Source organism: Fukomys damarensis, unplaced genomic scaffold (assembly GCF_012274545.1).
Source record: "Fukomys damarensis isolate Sample0158 unplaced genomic scaffold, DMR_v1.0_HiC HiC_scaffold_17, whole genome shotgun sequence".
NCBI classification, from domain to species: Eukaryota; Metazoa; Chordata; class Mammalia; order Rodentia; family Bathyergidae; genus Fukomys; species Fukomys damarensis.
In genome coordinates this window covers 5,945,471-5,968,239 of record NW_022900929.1, presented here as the reverse complement: position 1 = coordinate 5,968,239, position 22,769 = coordinate 5,945,471, and the positions used below count along the sequence as shown (strand labels likewise).

At 49.3% G+C, this 22,769-nt stretch overlaps 1 protein-coding gene across 7 annotated transcripts in view; it reads right to left on the bottom strand.

Moving 5' to 3' along the window:
- Positions 1-22,769, bottom strand: part of Mad1l1 (mitotic arrest deficient 1 like 1) — a 322,214-nt gene that overhangs the window by 89,842 nt on the left and 209,603 nt on the right. For all 7 annotated transcript variants that reach the window (XM_010612080.3, XM_010612079.1, XM_010612081.3 and 4 more), the window contains one exon: positions 13,104-13,194. In XM_010612080.3, the coding sequence (XP_010610382.1) occupies positions 13,104-13,194 (91 nt within the window). The remainder of the gene's footprint in view (positions 1-13,103; positions 13,195-22,769) is intronic.

Genomic DNA, 22,769 nt, shown 5'->3' with positions numbered 1-22,769 from the left:
ATTTTAACTGACTCTCAGAGGTGGCAGAGTCCTCTAGAGACAGTGTGGGGTGGGGAAGCCAAGGCACTGATAGGGACGGACATGAGCTTGGCTACAGAGCTGGCATATGGATGTCAGAGAAGGTGACAGGGTCTGGAATGAAAGCCTGGGTCTGTGTGACACGGGCTGCTGAATGGAGCATAAGGCCATGGGGGAGTATGAGGCTCTGGAGGTCAGTGGGAGGTTCCAGGGTCTGGTGCACCTTGGAGGTGAGGGGTGAACAGGCAATCATAGGAGAGATACTGCCTCTCCTGGTGCTGAGTGGGGGCAGGCACCCTGGTAGAGAGGCTCAACAAGACTATTGCTCCACTTCACACACAGGAAATCAGCAGTCAGGCATTGAGGTCAGAAGTGATAGGCCAGCCAAGACAAGCCAAGTGGTGAGGCTGGATGTGGGGTACATTTCTTACCATCTGCTCCCTCTGCCTCAGGGTGGTGGCCACCTTGGGAGTGTGGGAAAGAAAGGGACAGCCAGCCCAAAACCCTCCTGCATCTGGGAGCTCCGAAGGGAAAGGCCCTTTTTCTACTCTGCGGGCAAGAAGTGATAGGATGCTTGGTGCCTGGTAGAAACCAGTGCCAACACAGGTCTGTGGCAAAGACTGAGAATGACGGTGACAGTGCATCACTCCTTGCTTCTTACCCTGTGCCTTCTGACACTTCAGTATGGACATTTTATCAGCTGGCTCCTGAGAAGGTCAGCTCTGCGGGAACAGGGGCTGTGTTTTGTGTACTACAGCAGTGGCTGGGCTGAGAACAGTACCTGGTATGGTGCTCAATCGGCATTTGTTGAATGAGTGAGTGATAATTACATTTCCTGAGCCAGGACGTGTCCTAGCAGACTCAGACGTCAGATCATTCATCAGTCATGATAACATGAGGTGAGAGCCAGCAGGTCCAGCAGGTCCCAGGAAGGACCTAGCCTTTCTCGTTTGATGGCGGCTATGGTCCCCTACACACTTGCCTGGGTCCTGCTTCACCCAAGCACAGTGCCACTCATGAGGGCATGGTGCTATGCAGCTAAACTGCTGGTCCCGTGTACAGGTACAGCTGGTGGCCCCAATCCGGAGCCCTGTCCCCACTAGCCACCTGAAGACACTAGAAGAAGAGCTAAGGTAATGTCCACTGTCCAACCTCCCAAGGAGCTGTAGTGGGGCTGGCAATTCCTGCCTACCCCCAATACCCTACTCAGCATGGAGCAGGCACCCCAAGGGCACAGGGCAAAGATTTCAGAGCTTGGCCTGGGAGGCACAGCCAGGCAGCAGGGATAAGGGACCACGAGGGCATGAGGCAAACTGAGGACATCACCAATGGCCAAGGCCAGCCTAGTTTCAAGGTTTTTCCAGAGGTATGTAAGTGCCACCTCCACTGGACACACTGTGACCCCTGCTCTGAGGAAGGCGGTGGGGTAGAGGGTGCTAGGTCACTGCCCTTCCAAACATGTCCATCCACTCATCCAACAGGCACTGTGCCTTCCCCTTATAAAGTCCCAACTGGGGCTCTAGCCGGCCGGCATCTGGTCACAGGGAAGAGAAGATGCCAGTCTGCCAGCACCAGCACTATCTCTCCATGTGCCCACCCTCCATGGGCACAGAGGATGTCACACCAACTCGAAAGGGTGCTGTCCAGGGGGCTGGCACTGCACAGGACGAGCAGATGGGAAGAGTGAACAACTTTGCTGAAATCTGCTGCTAGATGACAGCTTTTAGGAAGAAAGGGGAAAAATGGCTGTAATCTTCTGCTAAAATTTGTCGCCTTGTTTGATTCACAGCTGAGAAAACTGGTGAGATGCTGACAAGCATCTCAAAAGGAAAAGTTGGGGACCTTCCTTTGACGCCATGGTGCAATTATTGACTAAACAAAAACATCTCACTTGCCGACTAAGCGGCTGACACTCTTTGTTAATGGCAGCAGCAAAGCAAGGACCAAGGATTGGGCAGGGGCCACACACTTGCCATGGGCATGCCCACCTTCCATTCAGCCGTCTCTGGGCCAGGCCAGTGGAAGGCTCTGAGAGGAGTCTGCACCAGGCTGCAGTGTACACTCCCTGAGGGTGGGAGCCCAGAACAGCCTGGGGCTCCCCTGCCACCCATCTGCTCCATGGGTTCGAGTCTGTGTGAACTCAGACCAGGCACTGCCCTCTGCATCCCAAGTTCTGCAGGGCAGGGCTTGGTGGAGAAAGTGCCAGCTTTATTTCTGCCTGTAAAGTAAGTTCTATCCTAACTTGCCACTGGCCTTGAGCAGGCCTCTGGCCTCTGGGCCCCAGTTTCCCTATGTGAACAGTGAGAAATGGCATTAACTTGAATTTCCTCCCTTCTTTTGTATGAGAGGACAGCCTGTGAGTGCTGCCTGGTGTGAGGACATGTGTGCTGCAATTGAGACCTTTCACCCTCAGCTGCCTCACAGAGAAGCCAGTTCTGAGGTCTTCTCCCACCACATCTCACCCCTCAGTCCACTGCCCCAGGAGGGTCCCAGGCAGCAAGCAGGGAGGGCGGGCCACCTGCCACCCTACGCCTGACTCGAATACTAAGAGACCATGCTGGAAAGAGGCAGCAACGCGAGGAGAATTAGAAAACACAGTTAAATAACCTCCAATCCTCATGCATATTTATAAATCACCCAGGCTCAAAACTAAATCAATACTTCTCCTCGCTGAGAGAGACTCAGTTCAGCAACAAGAGCAAGGCTCTTTAGTGGCCCACTGGGTCTGGGGGCAGAAGCCCAGCACTGCCATGTCTCTGGACAGCCACTATTGCCCCAACCCTATTGGGTCACACCTCTGACTCTGGACTCTGCAGTTTCTAGAGCAAGACCCACGGAAGTGGGCGGGGGCTCTGTGAGCCCAACAGAGCACCCAGGCTCTGCACCTTGAAACAACTAATGGGTTCCTGGTGAACAGGTGAATCAGAGCACAGGCAGGGTGTACCTGCCCAGCACTGACCCCATGCCGTAGCTCGGGACACAGAGATGATCATGTGAAGCAGTGGAAGGCAGGAGACTGAGGTGGGGTCCTTTGCTCACCCAGGGCCGGGCCTACTACCAGTGGGCCTCTGACGGGCCTGGCCTCCTAGATGCTGAATCTCAGCCTCCACCATCCTCTGCTCCTGGGCCATGGGCAAAGCTCCCAAAGAGGGAGAAAAGAGACCAGCAAGTGGCCTTGGGCAGTAGGGTAGGACACATGCATTACCTACCACTGGTCCACAGTGCAGGCTGAGAGGTGTCTCCAGTATGACTCTCAGGGCTCAGAATGGGTTACCCTGGGCTGAGCCCCAGACTGCCAGGGCCATCCTAACTGCCACAGGGCTGTCACTCAGACACCTGCTTGGGATGCCCCCACTTGGAGACTGACACACTACCCTGGGAGGGGAAGGGCAGTCAGCATTGTGCTGCCCCACAAGACTGGACACGCTTCCTTTCTCCTGCCCCATACAGCATGATGACCTGAGGAGGAAGGACAGCTGCCACCCTAGAGACAGCCTTGCAGCATAGCTGCCCTGCTCATGCTGCCTGGGCCTCCTGAGGTGTGGGTCAGGGAGCGGCCCAAGGAACTGGTGCTTTCTAAAACATGGACATCCCCATGCTGGAGGTGAGCCTGGAATGGGCCATGTTCTCTCTCAGCCTCACTGGCTCACCTATGTAGTAGGTAATACTGTGGTGGGCTCACAGAGCCCTTGGGAAGATCAAACGGGCCAAGAGAAGTGAGAGCAGTCTTCACGAGTTTTATGGGGTATATGTGCACAAAGGTACAGCCCTCAGGGCCCTTGGTAGAGCTGCAGTGTACACACACGTGCAGTTACAGCCCACAGGACCATGGAAGCAAAGGCCAAAGTGCCATTACCCGTGAAGCCTGTCCCCTCTGTCCACAGGACATGCCTAGGTAGCTGTCACCTAAAGGTCCTTGGTTAACTTCAACTCCAACCTTGCCAAAGACACCTGAAGTGTTTTACACCATGAGGTATCAGGAAAACGGGGCCAGAGAAGCATCAGGTGCAAACCTAATCCCTCCAAAGAGAGGAGGAGAAAGATGGGGCAAACCTCCCTTGCTGGCCACAGTGGGAGGCAGCGGAGGGCGGTGGCTGAGGGGAGCACCAGCACCCCCTGTGCTCCAGGGTCCTCTCTCTTTGCATGTTTTGGCCCCCTGAAGCCACCATACACTAAAGGTGGGTCTGATCCACTTTCCCTTTGGATGGTCTGAGATACCAAAGAATTGCAGAGCTGACAAAGCCAAATCAAGTCCTAGCCTACAATGCCAGCCAAAGCAGTACCTGCGTGGGACACACATTTATCACGCCACACATGGGGCTGAGCTTTGTACTGGGCAGTCACCAAGGTGCTTGTGGGCAAGGACAGTACTTCCTCCTTCCCAGGAGAGGGGCTTCCAGAGGCTGCAACAGAACCAGAGGGGATACTGGGAGTGACCTTTGCAGTTCAGCCCCGAGACTCTTCTTTTCCCTAGGGCTGTGGTAGAAAAGGGATTGTGGAGCTCGGCTTCCTGCCCCAGCACATCACAGCTTCATCTTCCTGGCAGCGAGAGGGAGGGTCGGAGGAAGGCTCATGGGTTCAGCAGGTGGCCCTGGGTGTGTTTCTACCTTGGGGGACAGTGGAGGCTGTGGGTGGCTTCTACAGAAATACAACAAAGTCTCCTCTGGGCACGTGCGTGGGGGCCAGAAGAGACTGAGTCAGAGCCCAGGACCACTGACTACAGGCTGTATGGCTCTCAGGCAGTCCTTGGGACCCCAACCTGGGAAAAGATGACAATAGCCTCCCTGGCCACTGTCCATATCCTCAAGTCAATGGGGGGTGGCAGGTACTGCCACATATGTAGAAGGGCAGGGTATCACCAAGTGAGCACAAGCCCTTGCCACTGGGCATCAAGGGCCTGATATTCCCCAGGCCACCTGGGAACCTGCATACCCTTGTCAGCCTTCCCTGACCCTGGCTCTGTCCAGACGACAAGTATTGTCAGCATGGCTAATTCCAGGATGCCATGGAACAGCCCGCAGGTTCCCTGACTTCAGAAGGCAATCTGCTGCTGGGGCTGATTTGGTAACAACTTACAGGGAATGAAGGAGAGAAATCTACTCTTTTGGAAAGACTGCAGCCACCCAGGCTAAGGGCCAGACCACTACCCAGGACCCCTCAGTGCCCCCAGCCATGGTTCTCACTGTCTCCCAGACCTGGAACCTATGCTGACCCCTGCTGGCTCCGGGCTGCAGGCAGGCCTTGCACGTGGGGATGCTCTGGTGGGGTTTTGGCAGACGCCATGTGGGGGCGGCCAGTACAGGCAAGTGGGGCAGTGACTGGCCTTGCAAGAGGTCCTGGCTCAGTGGCTCACGTTCTTGGCCCAGCTCCAGGCCCATGCACACTGCCCCCGCCCAGACCTGGGCTCTCTGGGAGCCTCCATCCAACAGTCCAGTCAGTGCTCTACCACAGGCCATGGACCTGAAGGAGGAGGAATGTGGGTCTGTGGTCCTTGGCCTGTAGCCCCCTGGACACTGCTGGGCCAGTATCCAGCAGGTCAACAACGCTTGGGAGATCAGGTGGCATCTGCTCACCTGAGCTCCCCATTATAGCAAGCAAATGACTACTGCCCAGCAGCCAGCTTGGTTCTTACAGGAGCTGGCAAGAGGCCCCATGGTGCAGATCAGCTGTTGCAGGGCCAGTGAGAGCCAAACAGTACCAGCAAGGGTAGCCTTGAGCTCTTCGCTCCCCAGTCCAGGCCCTGGTTTATTCTAGGAATTGCCTGTAAAAGGTGGCTGCTGTTTTTCCAGTGGTAGTGAAATCTACATCACATGAAATTTCCCATTGTAATCATGTCTAAGGGCACAGCCCAGGGGCATTAAGCGCATTCACATGTGCAGCAATCACTGTGTCCACTTCCAGAGCTCTCATCTTCCCAAACTGAAGCTCTATCCCCACTGACCACTGACTCCTGCCCTCTTCCCAGGGCCGGCTCCCACCATCCTGCTTCCTGTCTCTAGGACCTGACTCCTCAGGACCTCCTAGGAGCAGAGCCGCACAGTATTGATCCTCTGGTGACCAGCTTGCTTTCCCCGGCAGAGCAGTGTGTCAGCTGTTCTTTTCTTTCCTTGGTAAGCCCGGGTAATATCCTGTGGCCTGGATGGGCAACATTTCATTTATCCATCTGTCTGTTGAAGACCATGGGCTGCTCCCATTTGGATGGTAGTGAACATGGTGAGCAAGTTCATCACAATCCTTGCTTTCCATCCCTCAGGTGTAGTCCTAGGAGTACACTTGCTGTCACACAGTTGAACATTTGTGGGCGTGTGTGGTGTTGGGGATGGAACTCAGGATCATACACAAACTAGTCACGCTCTCTAATAAGCTGCACCTCAGCCCCAAAGCTGAGTTTTAAAATCAATGTAGTCCCCAGGAGGGCCCCATAAAACCCTCAAGACATTTCTCTTTGAATCTAGTGATTTGTCTGCAGCACTGAAGTCAGTTCTATCTCTGCCACTCCCAAATTCTCTGGTCATGGAAATCCCTTCCCTTAAGCAGGGCCCACCCTGAAGATAGCACAGTGAGGTGGGCTGGGAAAACAGAGCCTGCCAGTGAGGCTTGGCCCTGAGAGTCTTCACCATCCCCATGCGCCTGTGTCTGATGTGAACAGACCCAAAGGCACTGTTCCCCACACCCTTCCAGGTCCCACTGTCCTGAGGCCACTTGGAGAGACAACACAGCTCGATGCTGAATGCTTGCCCAGGCCCTACCTGCTGTGCCTCATCACACCCTGGCTCTGAAGAGGCACAAACTACAGTGAGAAGTTCAACTCAAAGATGATAATCACTTATTATCATGCCTAATGTTTAGGTTTCAAAAGTGCTGGAAAAGCTCCTAACTTTCTCATTTAAAACTTGTACAAGGACCAGGAGGAGACAAAGAAAGGTGTCGCAGCATGTTAGCACATGGCCACCAGAGCTGAGGACTAAGAGAGCCACAGTGACAGCGTGAAACCTAGGCCAGAGAGGAGTGGCTGGGGTCACTGATCACACTGTTCCCATGCCACATGCTTTCTGGTCTTGTGGGCAGTGAGGGTAGAAGCAGGCACGAACAGGTTTCCAAGAGTACCAGGGAAAAGACACACACTGGCAGAACAGCACCCATGGACGCTGTGAGATTGTCAGATGACCTCCTGTCTGTGGACCTGCCTGCTGTTCTGTAAACGAGGCACTAGGCCAGCATCAGGGGTCTCAGGGCCCCGCAGCTGGGGTCCGGCAGTCCTAGAAGGATGGACCCCAGTGTGCTTGGTGCTCCAGCAAGGAGAGGCCATTGGGCCCAAGGGATTGAGCTTCCCAGAAGGCAACACCCTGGGAGGAGGGGTCTTAATATGCAGGGTGCATCCTTCTTCTTATAAAAAACCAAAAGAAATCAGCGCCTGTGGAAATGTCGCTGCACAAATGCACATCAGCGGGCTGCTTTTTTTAGCCTTCAGCGTTAATAAACATGAGCAGTCCGTGCTCACCTCTGTGGGTCTGAGCTTTTTTTCCCTTCCTAAGCATCTTATTTACATAAACACTCAGCAAGGCTGGCTTAAGAGGCAAGGCTGAGAAGAGACACCAAGTCTGGCATTGCCCAGAGGACAGTCTTGGGCTCTGGAAGGTGGAGCTGGGATAGTGCACACCTGTCCCCACCTTAAATGTGAAGGTAGCACAGAGCCACCAGAAAGAGGGCCATACCTTGAGTACACAGGGTCCAGTATTCATGTGTACCCCTATGAAATGGAACTGAAGGAAAGACCCAAAGCAAGCGAGGGGATACAAGACCTGGAAGCAAACTCACAAGGAAATTTAAGATAAAAATATAATGAATTGGGTGTTGCACACACCTATAATCCCAGCCCTTCAGGAGGCTGAGGCAGGAAGACTACAAGTTCAAACCCCACTTAGGTAATTTAGTGACTTAGCAAGACTCTGTCTCAAAAAATAAAAAGAGCTGGGATGTAACTCAATGCAAAGGTCCTGGGTTCAACTCCCAGTACAAAAACAAAACAAAACAAACAACAACAACAACAACCAAAAACTGTAACAGTTCTAAAGGAATACAGACAGAGAGGTGCCCAACAAAGACATTGATGTTCTCATGCAAGAAGAGCCTACATGCAGGAGACACTGAGCCTCTGAAGTCTCTTATTTCTCATGACACTGGTGAAGACTGAGTAGGGTGGACCCTGCTCACTCTGATCTGCACACAGGCCCAGGAGAGGGGAGTGGGTGGCTCACACAGAGGCCAGCAGAGGCTCAAGTGATGCCTGGCCTGGCCTGGCACACTGGGGAGGGGTAGGTACTGGCCATGGCTGTTCTGTGAAGGATATTGGCAGCTGGCACAAGGGTGCCACTTTCCTCCTTGTAGCTCTGGTTTTCTGCCTTATGAGGTAGGGTGGTCCTCGCAGACACATCCAACAGCCATGAAGAGCTGAGGTCTGAGGAGAGAGAATGGCCTAAGATGCCTGTGTGAGAGTCATGGCCAAGGCATGGCTTGGGCAGTGGGTAGACTGTGCTTGTGTCACCATGGTGAGTGGTAGGCCACTAGTTTCTGTGACCTTAGCACAGACCCCCCGCCCACCCAGTGTCCCTGTCAGAAATTGAGCCAGGTGCTTGCTGACCCTGAGGAGCAGTGGAGGCTCTTCCACCAAACATGCCCTGGAGCTGCCAAGCTACATAGCCAGCAGCCTTGGGATTCACCACACCGAGGCAGCCCTCACACTGTGATGCCTGAAGAACATCTCAGAAGTGAGTGCAGAGGGGTGTCAAGAAGCCAGCCATCCCGGTCATCAAAGAACCATGGGCGAGGTGAGGCAGTTCTGAAATGTGAGGTCAAGTGTGGCAGGTGGGTCGGGGGAGGATCCTGGGGCCCAGGGTCACGTAGTTCTTTAGGGTAGCAGGAAGGGCAGCAGCTTGCCGTGAGCTGGGCAGGCACAGGGAAGATGGATACATCAAGGGCATGGCTGGGGATGTCGTGGGGCAGGGAACTGTGAGGCCAGAGCCTGACCTGGGGTTTCCAAGGAGCCGGTGAGGAGCTGTGACGCATTCAGGAGCAGGGACATCTCAGACATAGGAGCTTTCCACTCAGAAGAAACCCAGCAATTTCAACCCACTCCATTTCTTGAAGAGATACACTTACTGTATTTTAAATGTGTACAACTGGGTAGCTTGTCTGGTCCCTTTCCTGAGCAGTGTTTCAGGTGGGCAGTGAGGCTGGAGGGGGAGTGGGCTAGGCCAGGGTGAGGGGCCCAGAGAGGGCAGTCAGCTCAGAAGCCTCACTCTAGAGGGCAGGGAATCTTGGGGGTGGGGTTTGTTCTGCCAGACCACCCACCTGCCTGAATAAGCGCTATGATTAGGCAGCCCTGCGGGATGGCGGGGGCACGGGCTCCAGGATCCCAGAGATGAATTCTGCTTAATTACGTGCACGCTGAAGTACTTAGAGAAAAGTATACAGATGTCTGCAATTTACTTTAAAATGCATCAAAAGAATAAAACGGACTGATGGCTGGCAGAGGGCCGGGGAGAGATGTCACACAGCAGCGAGTGACGCGCTTCTCGAGGACGTAGGTGGTGTGAGCAGGCATTCACTGTGACATTCCTGCCACTTTTCTGTGTGCTTGAAGGCATTTGTAAGAAGCCGGAAACTCTAGCTGGACTAGGTTTGAATGCTGACTCCCTTTTACTGCTGGTGACACAGGACCCTAGAGAGCACCCTCAGGGTACCAGGTGGGGACATGCCCGTTCTGCCGGAGGTGTGTCCAGCACAGTTGGGCCATCTCATGGATGAGCTTCCCCCTCTGTGCCCACTCCTTGCAGCTCCAGATCCAGTCCATTAGAGCCATGAAGATGGGGGCCATGAGCCCTGTCACCATGGTGATGCAGTGAGGACTGAAGTGTTGCTGTGAATACCAGTAATCCCCAGGATATGAGGGCCCCTGGGGGGCCACTGCCTGTACACCCCAAAGATGGGCTGCAGGGCAGACCCTCATCCTGGAGGAGCACTACTATGAGTAGGGTCTTTGGCAGCATGGATGTTAAGGTGACAGGGGACACTGGGGCCCAGCTACATTCCTCAACCATGCTCTTGGTTCTGAGTTCCAGGCCAGTGCTTGGGATGGGGCCAGTGGTCCTCAGAGACTCAGGATAGGAGGACTAGCTAGCACCTAGTTAGGCAGTTAGGGGACGAGCACTGTGGCTGCACCAAGAGTGCTGGGACTGGAGTGTGGAGCCACAGGCCTACATTCTACGGGGTCTGCCCATTGCAGCTGTACCTGAGAACTCCGCCACACATTCACACCTTATTTGCCTCTAAAAAGGAAGGGCTCAAGTCACCCTTCCGGCACCAGCTAATTGGGGGGGCCTCAGTTTTCCCAGCACTAATTGGGGCCCCTGAAGCTATGAGGGCAGCAGCTTGAGGGTCCTAGGCTTGCTGTCCACCTGGTGAGAGGTCCTGTCATGCAGGAAACCCCCAAACCCTCTTCACACCCCAGCTACATTTGGAATGCACAAGGTTCCCACTGGCTGGTGTGTGAATACCAGTGACCCTCAGGTCGACCCAGAAAGGATGGTGTCACTGTGCCCAGTGGGATGATTGCTCTCCCTACAGCACAGGTGTGCACCCACACCCAGCTCCTCTTGGAGCTCCAAGAGGTAACTGGAGTTCCGCTTCCTCACCAACCAGCTGTGAACTAATTACAAAAAATTCTAACTAGTCGAGCTCCCTCTCTGAGCATATGTTCCCAATTAAGCCAAACTGCAGCTGATTTTAATCAATCTTCCTTGAAGCGCCGACTCGAAGATACTCTCCTCCTCCAGAGGGAAGTGGGGAGCAGAACAGGAGACAGTGCGGCAGGAGAGGCACTCCAGTGAGGACATGCTGACCAAGGCTCCCAGACCCCAGCTGCCATGTGGGCCCTCTGCCCTGCAGATCTGAGGTCTGCGCGGAGAAGGCCTGGGCTCAGCACTTAGGATGATGTCACATGTTCTGAGCCTGCTTCCTGAGGACCTCAGGTATCCAGGATTAGGACAGAAATGTCATGGAGACAAAGTCTTTGTCCTCAATGATGGAAAAAGCAGATAGTGTCAGTGGATAGACAGGAGTATTTACTGAACATCTACTATGTGCCAGGGGTGGCGGTAAAGACCTAACATATGATCCCCCTAAAGTCTCTCATGTGGGCATTACTGCCTCAATCGTATAAAGGAACTGTTGAAGGCTCAGGTGGAAAATCCATTCTCCCAGAGCCAGATACCACCTTCCCCCAGTTCCGCCAGAATTAGTCTCTGGGTGTCACCTTTGTCACCATCTTGTTCAGTGGGGCTCATCTCTGCTCAATCAACAGTACCCTGCACTGTGGCACAGAGGAAGGCATCTTCATAGTCCAAAGGAAGATGAGGGGCCATCTCTGGCACTGGGGTTAAATAGGAGTTGTTCATTACCAACGCCACTCACAGGTTCAGGCTCAGCCCTGGTGTAAAACTCTCACCGGCCCAAGCATGACGACAGAAGTGCCCAGCTGGGGAGGTCCAGAACTGCGTGTCCTACGGGGGTCCTGGAACCGAGACTGGTTACCTGGGGATGACACTCAGGCTGCCCAGGCCATATTTGATGCCAGGCTACCCTCCCTGAGAGGTGGTCTCACAGGGGTGTGAGAGGCGGAGGGCAGGCTAGGGGCACAGAAGAAGACAGTGCTCAGCCTCTGAGTGAGATATCCTCATCAAGAAAATGGGGCTGCTGCACCTTGCCCAGCTCAGGGGGGCATGGTGCACAGTGGAGATGCCCAGCTATGGGCTGGGGGTTTAAGCCATCACCAGCCTTCCTGAATGTACTCATCAAAGGTAGCCTGGCCCTGTGATCCTCTGGAGTCTGGCTGAGTCTGCAAATGACAAGGAGAAGACAGCTTGGCACTCTGGGCAGTGAGTGGAGCTGGGCCTCCTGCCACAGCCTCCAGGGAGGGAGGAGAGCAAGGCTGCAGAGCCACAGGCAACCTGGTCCGGAAATAGGGAGAGGGAGCCCACACAATGGCATGCCAATGCCCAGGGCTAGCCAAGCTACTCATGGGGCCTATGTGGTCATCTCGTCCAGCGAGCTCTGGGAGACCCACTTCCAGGAGCATTACTGCAGCTGGCGGGCTGTCTAGAAGCTTCCATCACTGCAAGGCCAAAGCCATAGCTACTCCCTGCCACGTGCCTGCAGCTGAGCTCATTCCTCCATGCCCCCTGAGCACAGTGATCCCCTTGCTGGTCAGGCCTTCAGTGTTCCCTTACAGGATGGACACTGCTCTCCAGGACCTCTACCTACTGCTGTACCGGGGCAAAGCTCTTGTGCGTGCTCAGCTCTCTGTGTGGCCACTGTCCCTCTCTGCTTGTGTAGTCTCACTGCACTGGAGTAGTGCAGGTGCACAGAGAAGGTGCAAAGAACAGGTGCTAACATCCATGTGCAGAGCAGGGTGTGGACAAAGACACAGGGCTGCAGCACAGTGTCCTCCAGGCCAGGAACCAGGCCCTAGGCTTTGAACAGCACCAGACACTCACCTGGGCAAGGGCCCATACCACCAAGGGTGTTCCTGGAAGTCTGTGGGAGAGCGATGGCAGACGTCCTGCTAACCCACAGGCAAGAGAACACCTGGCATGTCCCAGCACCTTTCCATGGTGGGGATGACCAGAGTATCCCATCTGCGCAGGATGGAGTGTGAACATCCACTGGGTGTGTACATTTGTCAGGTGGGTCCTCAGCATCCCTTGTCTCATTTGTTCCTCAAAAGCCTCTCAGAGGCCACCAGAGGATGCCTTGTGGAATGGCCAAGAACCACAAGAAGGGACAAGGGGTCCTGGTGGGGATATGCCATACCCCCGTCTGCTGTGAGCTCCAGTTCTGCTCAACTACCCTTGCAGAAAGGTGTTCAATACCTGCCCTGGCATGAGGAGGACTCCAGACATGGTCAGATAAGCGTGGTGTGCAGGAGCAAGTCCCTGGCTTAGCTGGTAAGCAGGATATTCTCGGGTAGGAACTGGGGATTAGACCCAGGGAAAGGTGCACCTCCCCACAGCAGCCCCAGTGCCCACCTGCAGAGTACGCCGCTCCAGCTGCATCTCCAGCATGTTCTTTTCTTGCTCCAGGCGGCTCCGCTCCCCCTCCAGCTCCTCGACCTTCAACCTGCAAGGCAAGTGAGACATGACAAGGTAGTCAGTGCAGCCTGTGGGCCAATGAAGAGCTGAAAGTGAGGCTTGAGAAGTCCACAGCTGGTGTCAAAATACGCGCACAGGGTGGACAGGATGTGCCAACCAGCAAAATCGAAAGTGGCTCTGGTGGGGAGGGTATGCCACCAGCTGGAGTCTCTGCCAATCACAGCTTGGCTGGAGGCACACGGGAAAAGTGACAAGAGGAAGGGTCTACAGGGATCCAGTGTGCCCCATATCCAGTGGTCCACCCTTGGAGCATGTGACTACACACAGGAGAGGATACTGGGAGGAAAATCATTCCATGGAGTTGTTAAAGAGATGAAAAGATGGGGAAGGATTTCCCAAGGTGGGCATGGTAGAGCTGACAACTGGGGGCCCAAGAGGAGGACCTGAGATGAGCAACAAACATGGGCATCGAGTGACCTGTGGTCTGGGGGAGCAAAACAGACTCGTGACAAAGATGAGAGTGTGGTAGGCTCTGACTTGACATAAAAAACTATCCTCGCCTTTGTTTGTTTGTTTTTTTTTCCCCATTTTGTACCAGGGATCAAATTCAGGACCTTGCACTTGCGACGCAGGCAGTGGGACCACTAAGCTAAATCACCGGCCCTGTTAAGTTTATTTTTTAAAATACAAAACATCCACATGGTTTGAAAAATCAAAAGTCTGTCAAGGTCTATGGTGGTGGACACAGGTCAGCATGGGCAGAAATCTTATGATTTGAGAAGGTCTTGACTCACTGAGCAGACAAACTTGTGCCATGACAGCCTGGCAAATCACAAACCATGACTCAAAAGCATCAACTTTCCAATACAATGAACCACATCTCTGAGAAAAGATCAATAATTATGAAAGTACAAAATTGTCTAAAACCCAACAAGCTGAAATTCACAATGCCTGCTTTTCCAGCAAAGCTTACCAGGTATGAAAGAAGCAGGAAAAGTCAGCCCACAATGAGGGTGATAATCAGCTGAAACCTACCACAAGCCATACTGGCATTAAAATTGGTAAGCAGGGCCAATAAAAGGGTTATTGAGGCTGCTGGCACAATGGACTGTAAAGTACAGAGAAAGAAAGCAGAAAGACTCAGACACACTTGTAGAGACAGAAGCAACAATGCCTGAGGTGAAAAGACACGGACTAATGGTGGATTAGACTCTGCAAAACAAAGGTTTCCTGTACAGGAACACACTTGAGTGGAAACCATCCAAAATAAAATGCAGACAAGAAAGGGAATCTTTACAAATGAAAGGAGAAGCAGTGAGCTGGACAGCTTCATGAAGCACAAAGGCTGGTGTCCCTGAAGACACAGGGCATGAAAACTACGCAGAAGTCAAACTTGGAGACAGGAGCCAGGAGCCCCACTGAGTCCATCACAAGAAACATGAGGGCAACGGCCCAGAGCAGGGGAAAGGAAAACTGCTCAAAGCCAATGACTGAGAACTACTGGGCACAGACAGATGCAGCTTTAAGAAGACACAAGTTCTCACCCCACAGCACCACTGGAAAGACCAGGAGACAGCTTTGAAATATATAAGACTAAGAAGCATCAACCTAAATTGGAAATGCCTCTGAAAAACAAAAGCAAAATTAGGAGGTTTTCAGGCCTACAAAAACAGAATTCACTGTCAGCAAACTGGCTCTCCAACCTGTGTTACAGGAAGCCCATTGGGGAGGAGGAAGATAGCAGAAGCAAACACAGTCCGGGTACAGGAGCAGGGAAAACAGGCCACATGGGGAATACGTGTTTTGCATATTCTTTAAATTTTTCTAAGATATTTAAGTTACTAACTGTATTTTTAAAGTGACCAACTTTTAGATGAAACTAATAAACACACACTGAGAAACTTTAAGAAACCGTATAAATAAAATGTATGATGACAACAGCATTAAGTTCAAGGAGAAGCAAGTGCCAGCTGTTGGGTAGTTGTGCTCTAGAGGAATACCATCAGCTGATGGTACTGTGTCAGGGACATACACTAAAACCCACAGGTAACAAAGCAAGGGTAACAGCTAAAACAGCAAAAACAAAAATTTCAATTATTTTGTAAAACTTACTGAACAAACATCAGCAAAGAGGAGACAGAATTTTGGGAAAAGAAAATAGTAAGATGGCAAGATGGAAGCTAATCAGTGGTTATCACATTAAATGTAAATAGTTCTAACCAAGCAACCACCCCAATTAAAAGATAGAGGTCATCAAATTGGATTTAAAAAGGGGGGAGTAACTAGTAATGTCCAAAGGCCCTGGGTTCAATCTCTAGTACGAAAAACAAACATGACAAAATACAAGAGAGAAAGTGGAGGGCAGTAAAGCCCAAAGAACAGGCCATCTCCAGGAAGGTCACTTCCTAACAATGAGGAGGTGCATTCACTGAATAACCTGTGAAGAGCTGCAAAGAAACACAGCAAAACTGATAGGACAACAGGGAGAAACCCTGTCTACAGTCACAGTCACCTTATCCTCACCCTTTCCATAAGTGATGAAACCACCAGCCAAAATCAGGGACAGGCAGACTTCTCAACACCGTCAACCAGCCTGACCTTTACTCACTCCGTAGTAAGAGCAGGCTACACTTTTTTCTGTGTTCTTGGAATATTTTCCAAGGCAGATGTATGCTAAGCAGTAAAAGAAGGTTCAACAGTCCAAACAAAATTGAGTAATTCTAAGTATGTTCTGACTATATTGGAAATAAATGAGAAATCAGTACCACAAAGATAGCTGGAAAATATCCCTTACAAAAGCATCCAAAAACCATAAAACTAAGATAACAAGATGAGGACACAGAAGGTCTGTATGCTGACAACTGTAGAGTGCTGCCAGATGCAGAGATGGCACTGAATGTGGAGTCACCTGTGCACAGGTGGGAGGGAGGCTCGGCATTGCCAGCAATGCACTTCTCCCAACTGAATCTGCAGAATCACAGCAACCATGATTGTCCACTGTAATCCATCCTTGCTGTAAAAGGATAGACCCACATAAGTGACACTGGTACGAGCATTTGAAAAGGGTGTACTTGAGCTGGCCATGGTGGCACATGCCTGCGGTCCCAGCATTCTGGGAGGCTAAGGTGGGACAACTGCAAATTTGACTGCAGCCTGGGCATGTTAATGAGACCGTCTCAAAAAAGAAAGGTCTGGGGATGTGGCTCAATGTGAAGGCTCTAGGTTCATCTCTAGTCCTGAGAAAACAAAACAAGAGTATTTTCTTTTGCTGTCTTCTTACCAAAAAAAGAGGAGCACGAGAGTGAATGAACAAGTACAGTCACATGTGATACTATGTTTGGTCAACAGTTGCACAGACAACATTGTTCCCATCAGACTATGTCACCCAGTGACAGAGGAGTGACTCAGTTTGCAGAAGCACAGCCTATGCTGTCCACACAGTGACCTTCAGCCCGATGTCACACTTCTCAAACCTACCCTGTCACCAAGCAATGCATGGCTGTATGTGTGTATGTGTTCACAAACTCTTAAGTTCAGTTTTCCCTCAAATGGCTCAAAGTATTCAGTTCTGGCCTAAATCTCTGGAAACATATTTCCTCTTTTTAGAATACTGTGGATGCTGTTAAACTGGGGGATTTTCCATACTGTTTCCTGAGAAGAGAGCCAATCAAAGCAGGTAAGTGTGAGTGAATGTGTATATAGAAACCAGCTGAAAACATGGAGTGGTTATCTTGCTTAAAATACTTAGAATACTTACAATACTTTGAGCCTCCATCACAGGCATATGCCACCATACCTGGCCTAAAAACATTTCATGGTTGCTGACAAAAATGATACCATCATCTGCTGAGATTTTCTGTGGGCAGAGGCAGAGCACCGATGAGAAGTGGTGAGACACCCACTGGAAGTGGCAGAGAGGGGAAGGTACTCCCTAGTCCCAGAGCAAGCACATACATGAAACCAAAATACAGACAAGAAGGAACTACATTAAAAGGGAACACCCAAAGTTGCTCAGCAGAAATAACCCAGCAGAGAGCTGCAGGCAAGGGGCAAGGGACTGCAAAGAAATAACAAATAGCAGCAACCATGTTCAGAGATGGCCATGGTGGTCTAAAAGGCAACTCGGCTGCATGTTGTTTCGGTAAGAGCCAGTTAAAGAAATGAATGTGTGAAAGGATATCCACAGAGCACAGGCTAGTAAGAAGCCCATGGGATTGGCACAGCACTCACCCTCCAGGCCAGAGCTGCACCTGCCCCACACCTTGTCCCAGCACAGAGAAGCAGAGCTGCACTGCAGAGGAGGTGGCCAGCAACACCTCCACAAGGCCACCACACTCACCATCCATCCATGGTGCTGCCTCGCCTTGTCATGAGCCCCCTGATACAGCACAATGAGGAGGGCTTCACCTCCCTGATCTTCTGTTCAAAACCCACAAACTCTGCCATGAATCACAGCAGACACCACAGACTGGGGAAACCTGGCTGGCACTGTCAAATCTACAGAAACCAGGAGAGATGGAGACCCCATCACGAAGAGTGGGGCAGGGAGACCTGATGGCTACGACATATGTGTACTTGGAACTAGACATTAATGGAAAGATGGGAGACCCAAAGGGGGCTAGAGATAGGCTGACAGTAGCCAACCAAAAACAAGTGTGCCCAGTGATGTGGATGGTGAGGGTAAGATAAACCACGTAGGGGCCTATGGGAACACTGTGGCACTTCTGCATTTTCCTACAAATCAAAAGTGATTCCAGAGCAGTAGGGTGGCAAGAAAGGAGGAGACAAATGAAGTCAGGAAAGGAGAACAATAGAGAGAAGAAAAGCCATCCAGCCACATGGAGCAATGATACTAATGAGGCAAAAAGACTCCAGCTGAAATTAGCTACCTGCCACTCAAAGGAGGGAATATGACAAAAAGGTTAAACGGTTAACTCACCAAGACAATTTGATAAGCCTAAATTAAAAAATTAAAAGCAGAGCTTAAAAATTCATGAAAGAAAAAAAAGGACAAGTAGAAGGAGAGACAAACCCACAAGAACAGCTGGTGAGTTGACACCACTAACTAAAGACAGCATTGGACATGCTTTTGGCTACCAGGTCCAAAAGGCACCTAAATAACACACCATCCTAGTACACAAGACACATTCTCCAAGACAGGCCACATTCCCAGGGAAGTAAATGAACCTCAGCAAATGTAAGGGAATTGAAATTATTTGAACTATACTCACTCAGACCATAATGGACATCAACCAGATAGCAGTAACAGCCAGATAAGAGGAAAGCCCTAAACATTTAAAAATGTAATGATACACATCAAAACAATATATGACTTAAAGATTAGCCAGTATTTTTAACAGAATACAACATATCAAAACTGGATACACTGAAAGCAATGCTCACAGAAAAATTTATAGCATCAAATGATTATATTAGAAAACAAGAAAGATCTGAAGTCAATAATCTAAGCTTCCAATTTAAGAAACTAGGAAAAAAAGGGAATAAAAACTCAAATCAGGGCCAGGGATTTGGCTCAGTGGTTCTGCCACCTGCCTTGCAAGTGCAAGTACCTGAATTTGATCTGCGGTACCAAAAAACAAAACAAAACAAAACAAAAAAACCAAATCAAGCTAAAGGAAGTTTATAATAAAAAGCAAAAATCAATGATATAGAAAAAAAATCAATGATATAGAAAGGAGAAAAATAGTATAGAAAAATCAGAGCTCCAAAATTAGTTTTTTAAATAGACCAATTAAATTGTGAACCTCTAGAAAACAGAAAAAGAAAAGAAAGTAATAATATCAGAGTGAAAGAGGTTTTCTACTGCAGACTGCAGAAGAAGGCCAGTAGAAAATGACCAATACCACCAATCATCAGAAAAATGCAAATCACCAACACGATGAGCTATTGCTCCACCCTGGTAGGAACGACTGTGATCCAAGAGCTGAAAGACAGCAAGTGCTGGAGGGATACAGAGAACCAGGAGAGGGATCCTTCCCCACTGTTGGTGGGTAAATGCAAATCAGCGCAGCCAGGATGGAAAAGTATGAAGGCGCCTCAAAAAACTGAAAATAGAACTCCTGCATGATCCAACAACCCTAATATGCGATATTAACCCAAAGGATGCCAAAGAGTTATCTGTGCTCCATGTTTACTAAAGCACTATTACAACGGCCAAGAAATGGACAGAACCAAAGTGCTCATTGATGGATGGATGAGTAAAGAAAGCAGGGTATTATGCATACACAATGTAATACTAGTCAGCTATAAAGAAAGGAAACCCTATCATTTGCAATATCGGGATGAACGTGGAGGACATTATGTTAAGTAAATAAGCTGGGCACTGACAAATACCACACAAGGTCACCACACACAGGTGAACAGAATCTAAAAAAGGGAGAATTCACAGAAGCAGGGAGCAGAATTGCAGGTAAGGGGATGAGGAGACATTGGTCATAGCATACAAAATCTCAGCCACAGAGGAGGAATTTTAAAAAAAAACTTTTATTTTTTAATTTTTTCCGAGACAGGGTCTCACTATGTTTCCCAGGCTGGCTTTAAACTCTTGCTCCTCCTCCCCAGTGCCCGTCATAGCTTGGGTTATAAATATCACCCCCATGCCTCACTAGTTCAAGAGATCTACATGTATACATCACTGATGTATAGTCACTGTGGTGACCGTAGTTAATAAAGTTACCACATACGTGAAAATTGCAAAGAGAATAGATTTTAAGTGTTCTTATTAAAAAATAAAACTGGAATATACACACAACAAAATATTTTAAAGAAATAAAAAGAAATGAACTTCAACCAGGAGGGAGAGGAATTGAACAATTCAATAAACCAGTTAGATTGTAATGAGGTATGTGAGAATACATTCTTCTGAAGCGCATGTGCAATGTTTTCCAGAAGGGACTATGTGCAAGCCCAAAAAACAAGTTCTAATAAAGCAAATTTATTAATTTAATGGAATTAATGCAATAACTGAAATTAGAATTCAATCGCAGAAGGAAAACCAGGCAGTTCATAAGTAGGTGGAAATTAAACAATACACTCTTAAGCAACTACTAAGTCAAACAAATTGCAAGGGAAATTAGAAAATACCTGGAGAGAAGAAGCAAGAGGGATACATACAGCTACAAATGCCTACAATGAAAAAGAAATCTCAAATCAATAACAGTATGTCTTAAGAAACCAAAAGAAGAAGGGCACATTAAGCTCAAAGCGAGGAGTAAGGAAACAATAAAGGTTAGAGATAAATGAAAAGCAACAAAGAAAATCAGCAAAACCAAAAGTTGATGAACTGAAAGATCCACACAACTGACAAATCTTTACCCAGACTAACAACAAAAAGACTCAAATTATGAAATTCAGAAATAGAAAAGGTGGCAGTACTACTGATTTCACAGAAATAATAAGGATAAGAGAAAACCATGAACAACTGTACCTACAAATTGGATAACCTAGATAAAGTCCTAGAAATACACAAACTACCAAAGCACAGAAGTAAAAAATTGGAATACATCTGTAACAATGAGACTAAATTACTGTAGTAATGAAAAGTCTCCCAACAAAAAAAGAGAACCAGATGGCTTCACTGGTAACAAATATCTAAAGAATTAACAAACTATTCCAAAAGCTGAGGAGGAGGAAGCCCTTTCTCATTCACTCTGAGAAATAGCACTGAGTGGACACCTAAGCCGAAGACCTTACAAGGAAGTTACACCCAATTGCCAGAACCCTGATGTGCCTACCTTTGGTCCCCAGAGCCCACTGACGCACCCTATAACAGTGGCAGAGAGCCTACAGCACATGCGCCACAGCAGGCATCATGAGGAACCCTCTCTGTTGCAATGAGAGCCAATTTGCCTTAGCAGCCGAGGACTCAATAACAGTTGTTTTTTCTAAACTAAAATCTAACTATTCAGGTTTAACTGCAGTGTTAGCACTTTGCAATAAATGAATTTTGGGTTGCAGTTTGGGCACTCAGTCCCTAAAAGGTTTGCCATCACTGCCTTACACTATTATGAGGAATGCAAGGCTGTCTCAACACCCAGAAACCTGTCAGTGTAATATCCCTAAATCCATCACCCTTCATGATACACAGATGCAACAAACCAGGAAAAAGAGGGAGCTACCTCAGTGTGACAACAGACATAAAAAAAAAAAATAGCTGACATCAACTCAACAGTAAAAGACTGAAAGCTTTATCCCTAAGATCAGGAATAAGACCAAAAGGCCTTCTATTCAACACAGCCAGAGCAGTTAGGCAAAATATAGAAATAAAAGGCACCCAAACTGTAAAAGAGGCACACTGCTCCTATTCACAGATGACACATAAACACCTCAAAGAATCTGCCAAAAAAAAAAAAAAGAAAAAAGAAAAGAAAAAGGAAAACAAATTCAACAAAATTGTAAGACAAACATAGGAAAATTCAGTGAGTTACTAGCAATGACCAATATGAAAAGGGAATTTTAAAAAATTCCATTTGCAATAGTACCCAAAACAACAAAATATTTAGGAATAAGTTTACCCATGGAGGTGGAAAAAGTACATGCTAAAAATTGCAAGACATTGTTAAAAGAAATTAAAGAACACCCAAATAAGGCAAAGACACCTGTGTTCAAGGGCAGGAAGATGTACTGTTGAGACATGAAAGACAGTAGGATCTAGGAAAAGAACAGCAAAGTTGGAAGAATCAGGCTTCTTGGTCCTAAGACTTCTAGCAGGGTCACAGGAATCTGGCATGGACAACTCCCAGAGTAGGGTTTGGGCACCAGGCTCCACAAATGACACATTAGGGGACTCGCTGATCAGGGCCCTTGTGCTAAGCAGAGGTCATAGGGCAGGGAGCAGCATGGTGATGTGTAGGAGTGTATGGGGTGAGTTTAAAAGGAGAGCAGGAGGGTTGGGGATAATTAAATTATTTTGTTTCTTGATTATGGGGTAATTAAAATTCATAGCACTGTATACTACAGGAAATTTTACTGTGGAATAATTAAAAAAAATAAACTCCTGGGATACATCCTATCCTTATTATGATGATGACTGTGTGATCCGGCACATACCTGTCAGAATGTAGCTATGCGTGAGGCTGTGGTGGGGTACTGAGGTGGGAAGAGAGGCTCATGAGGTCTCACAACCAATATTCTTCAGAATGGTATGCATTTGAGGATGGTGAAAGGTAGCCTGTTATTTGCTTTTATTTTTTAAAAAACTATAAAGATGACACACAGTTCACAGGACTGGCCCCCGCCTCCGGGCACTGCTCCTTACACCAAACCTCACAGGGGATGCTGCTGCACGAACTCTGGCCTTAGTTAGCAAAGTGAGAGCCTTTAGAAACCTTCTTGAGATGCTGCGAGGATGCAGACAGCACAGAGTACTCAGCTGTGTGGCAGTGAGCTCGCAGTAAACCCTAGCAGCCTTCACTAGAATCTCAGAGTAAGTAGTCATTATCACTGTCAAAGGTAGAGTAGATCAGCTACTCTGGGATGTGACCAGATTCCCACAGGCAAATGAGCTCAGTCTTTAGAGACACAAAGTTCTCACGCACAGGAGTCAAACTTGCCGATGGTGGGTCCACAAAGATGAGCATGGTG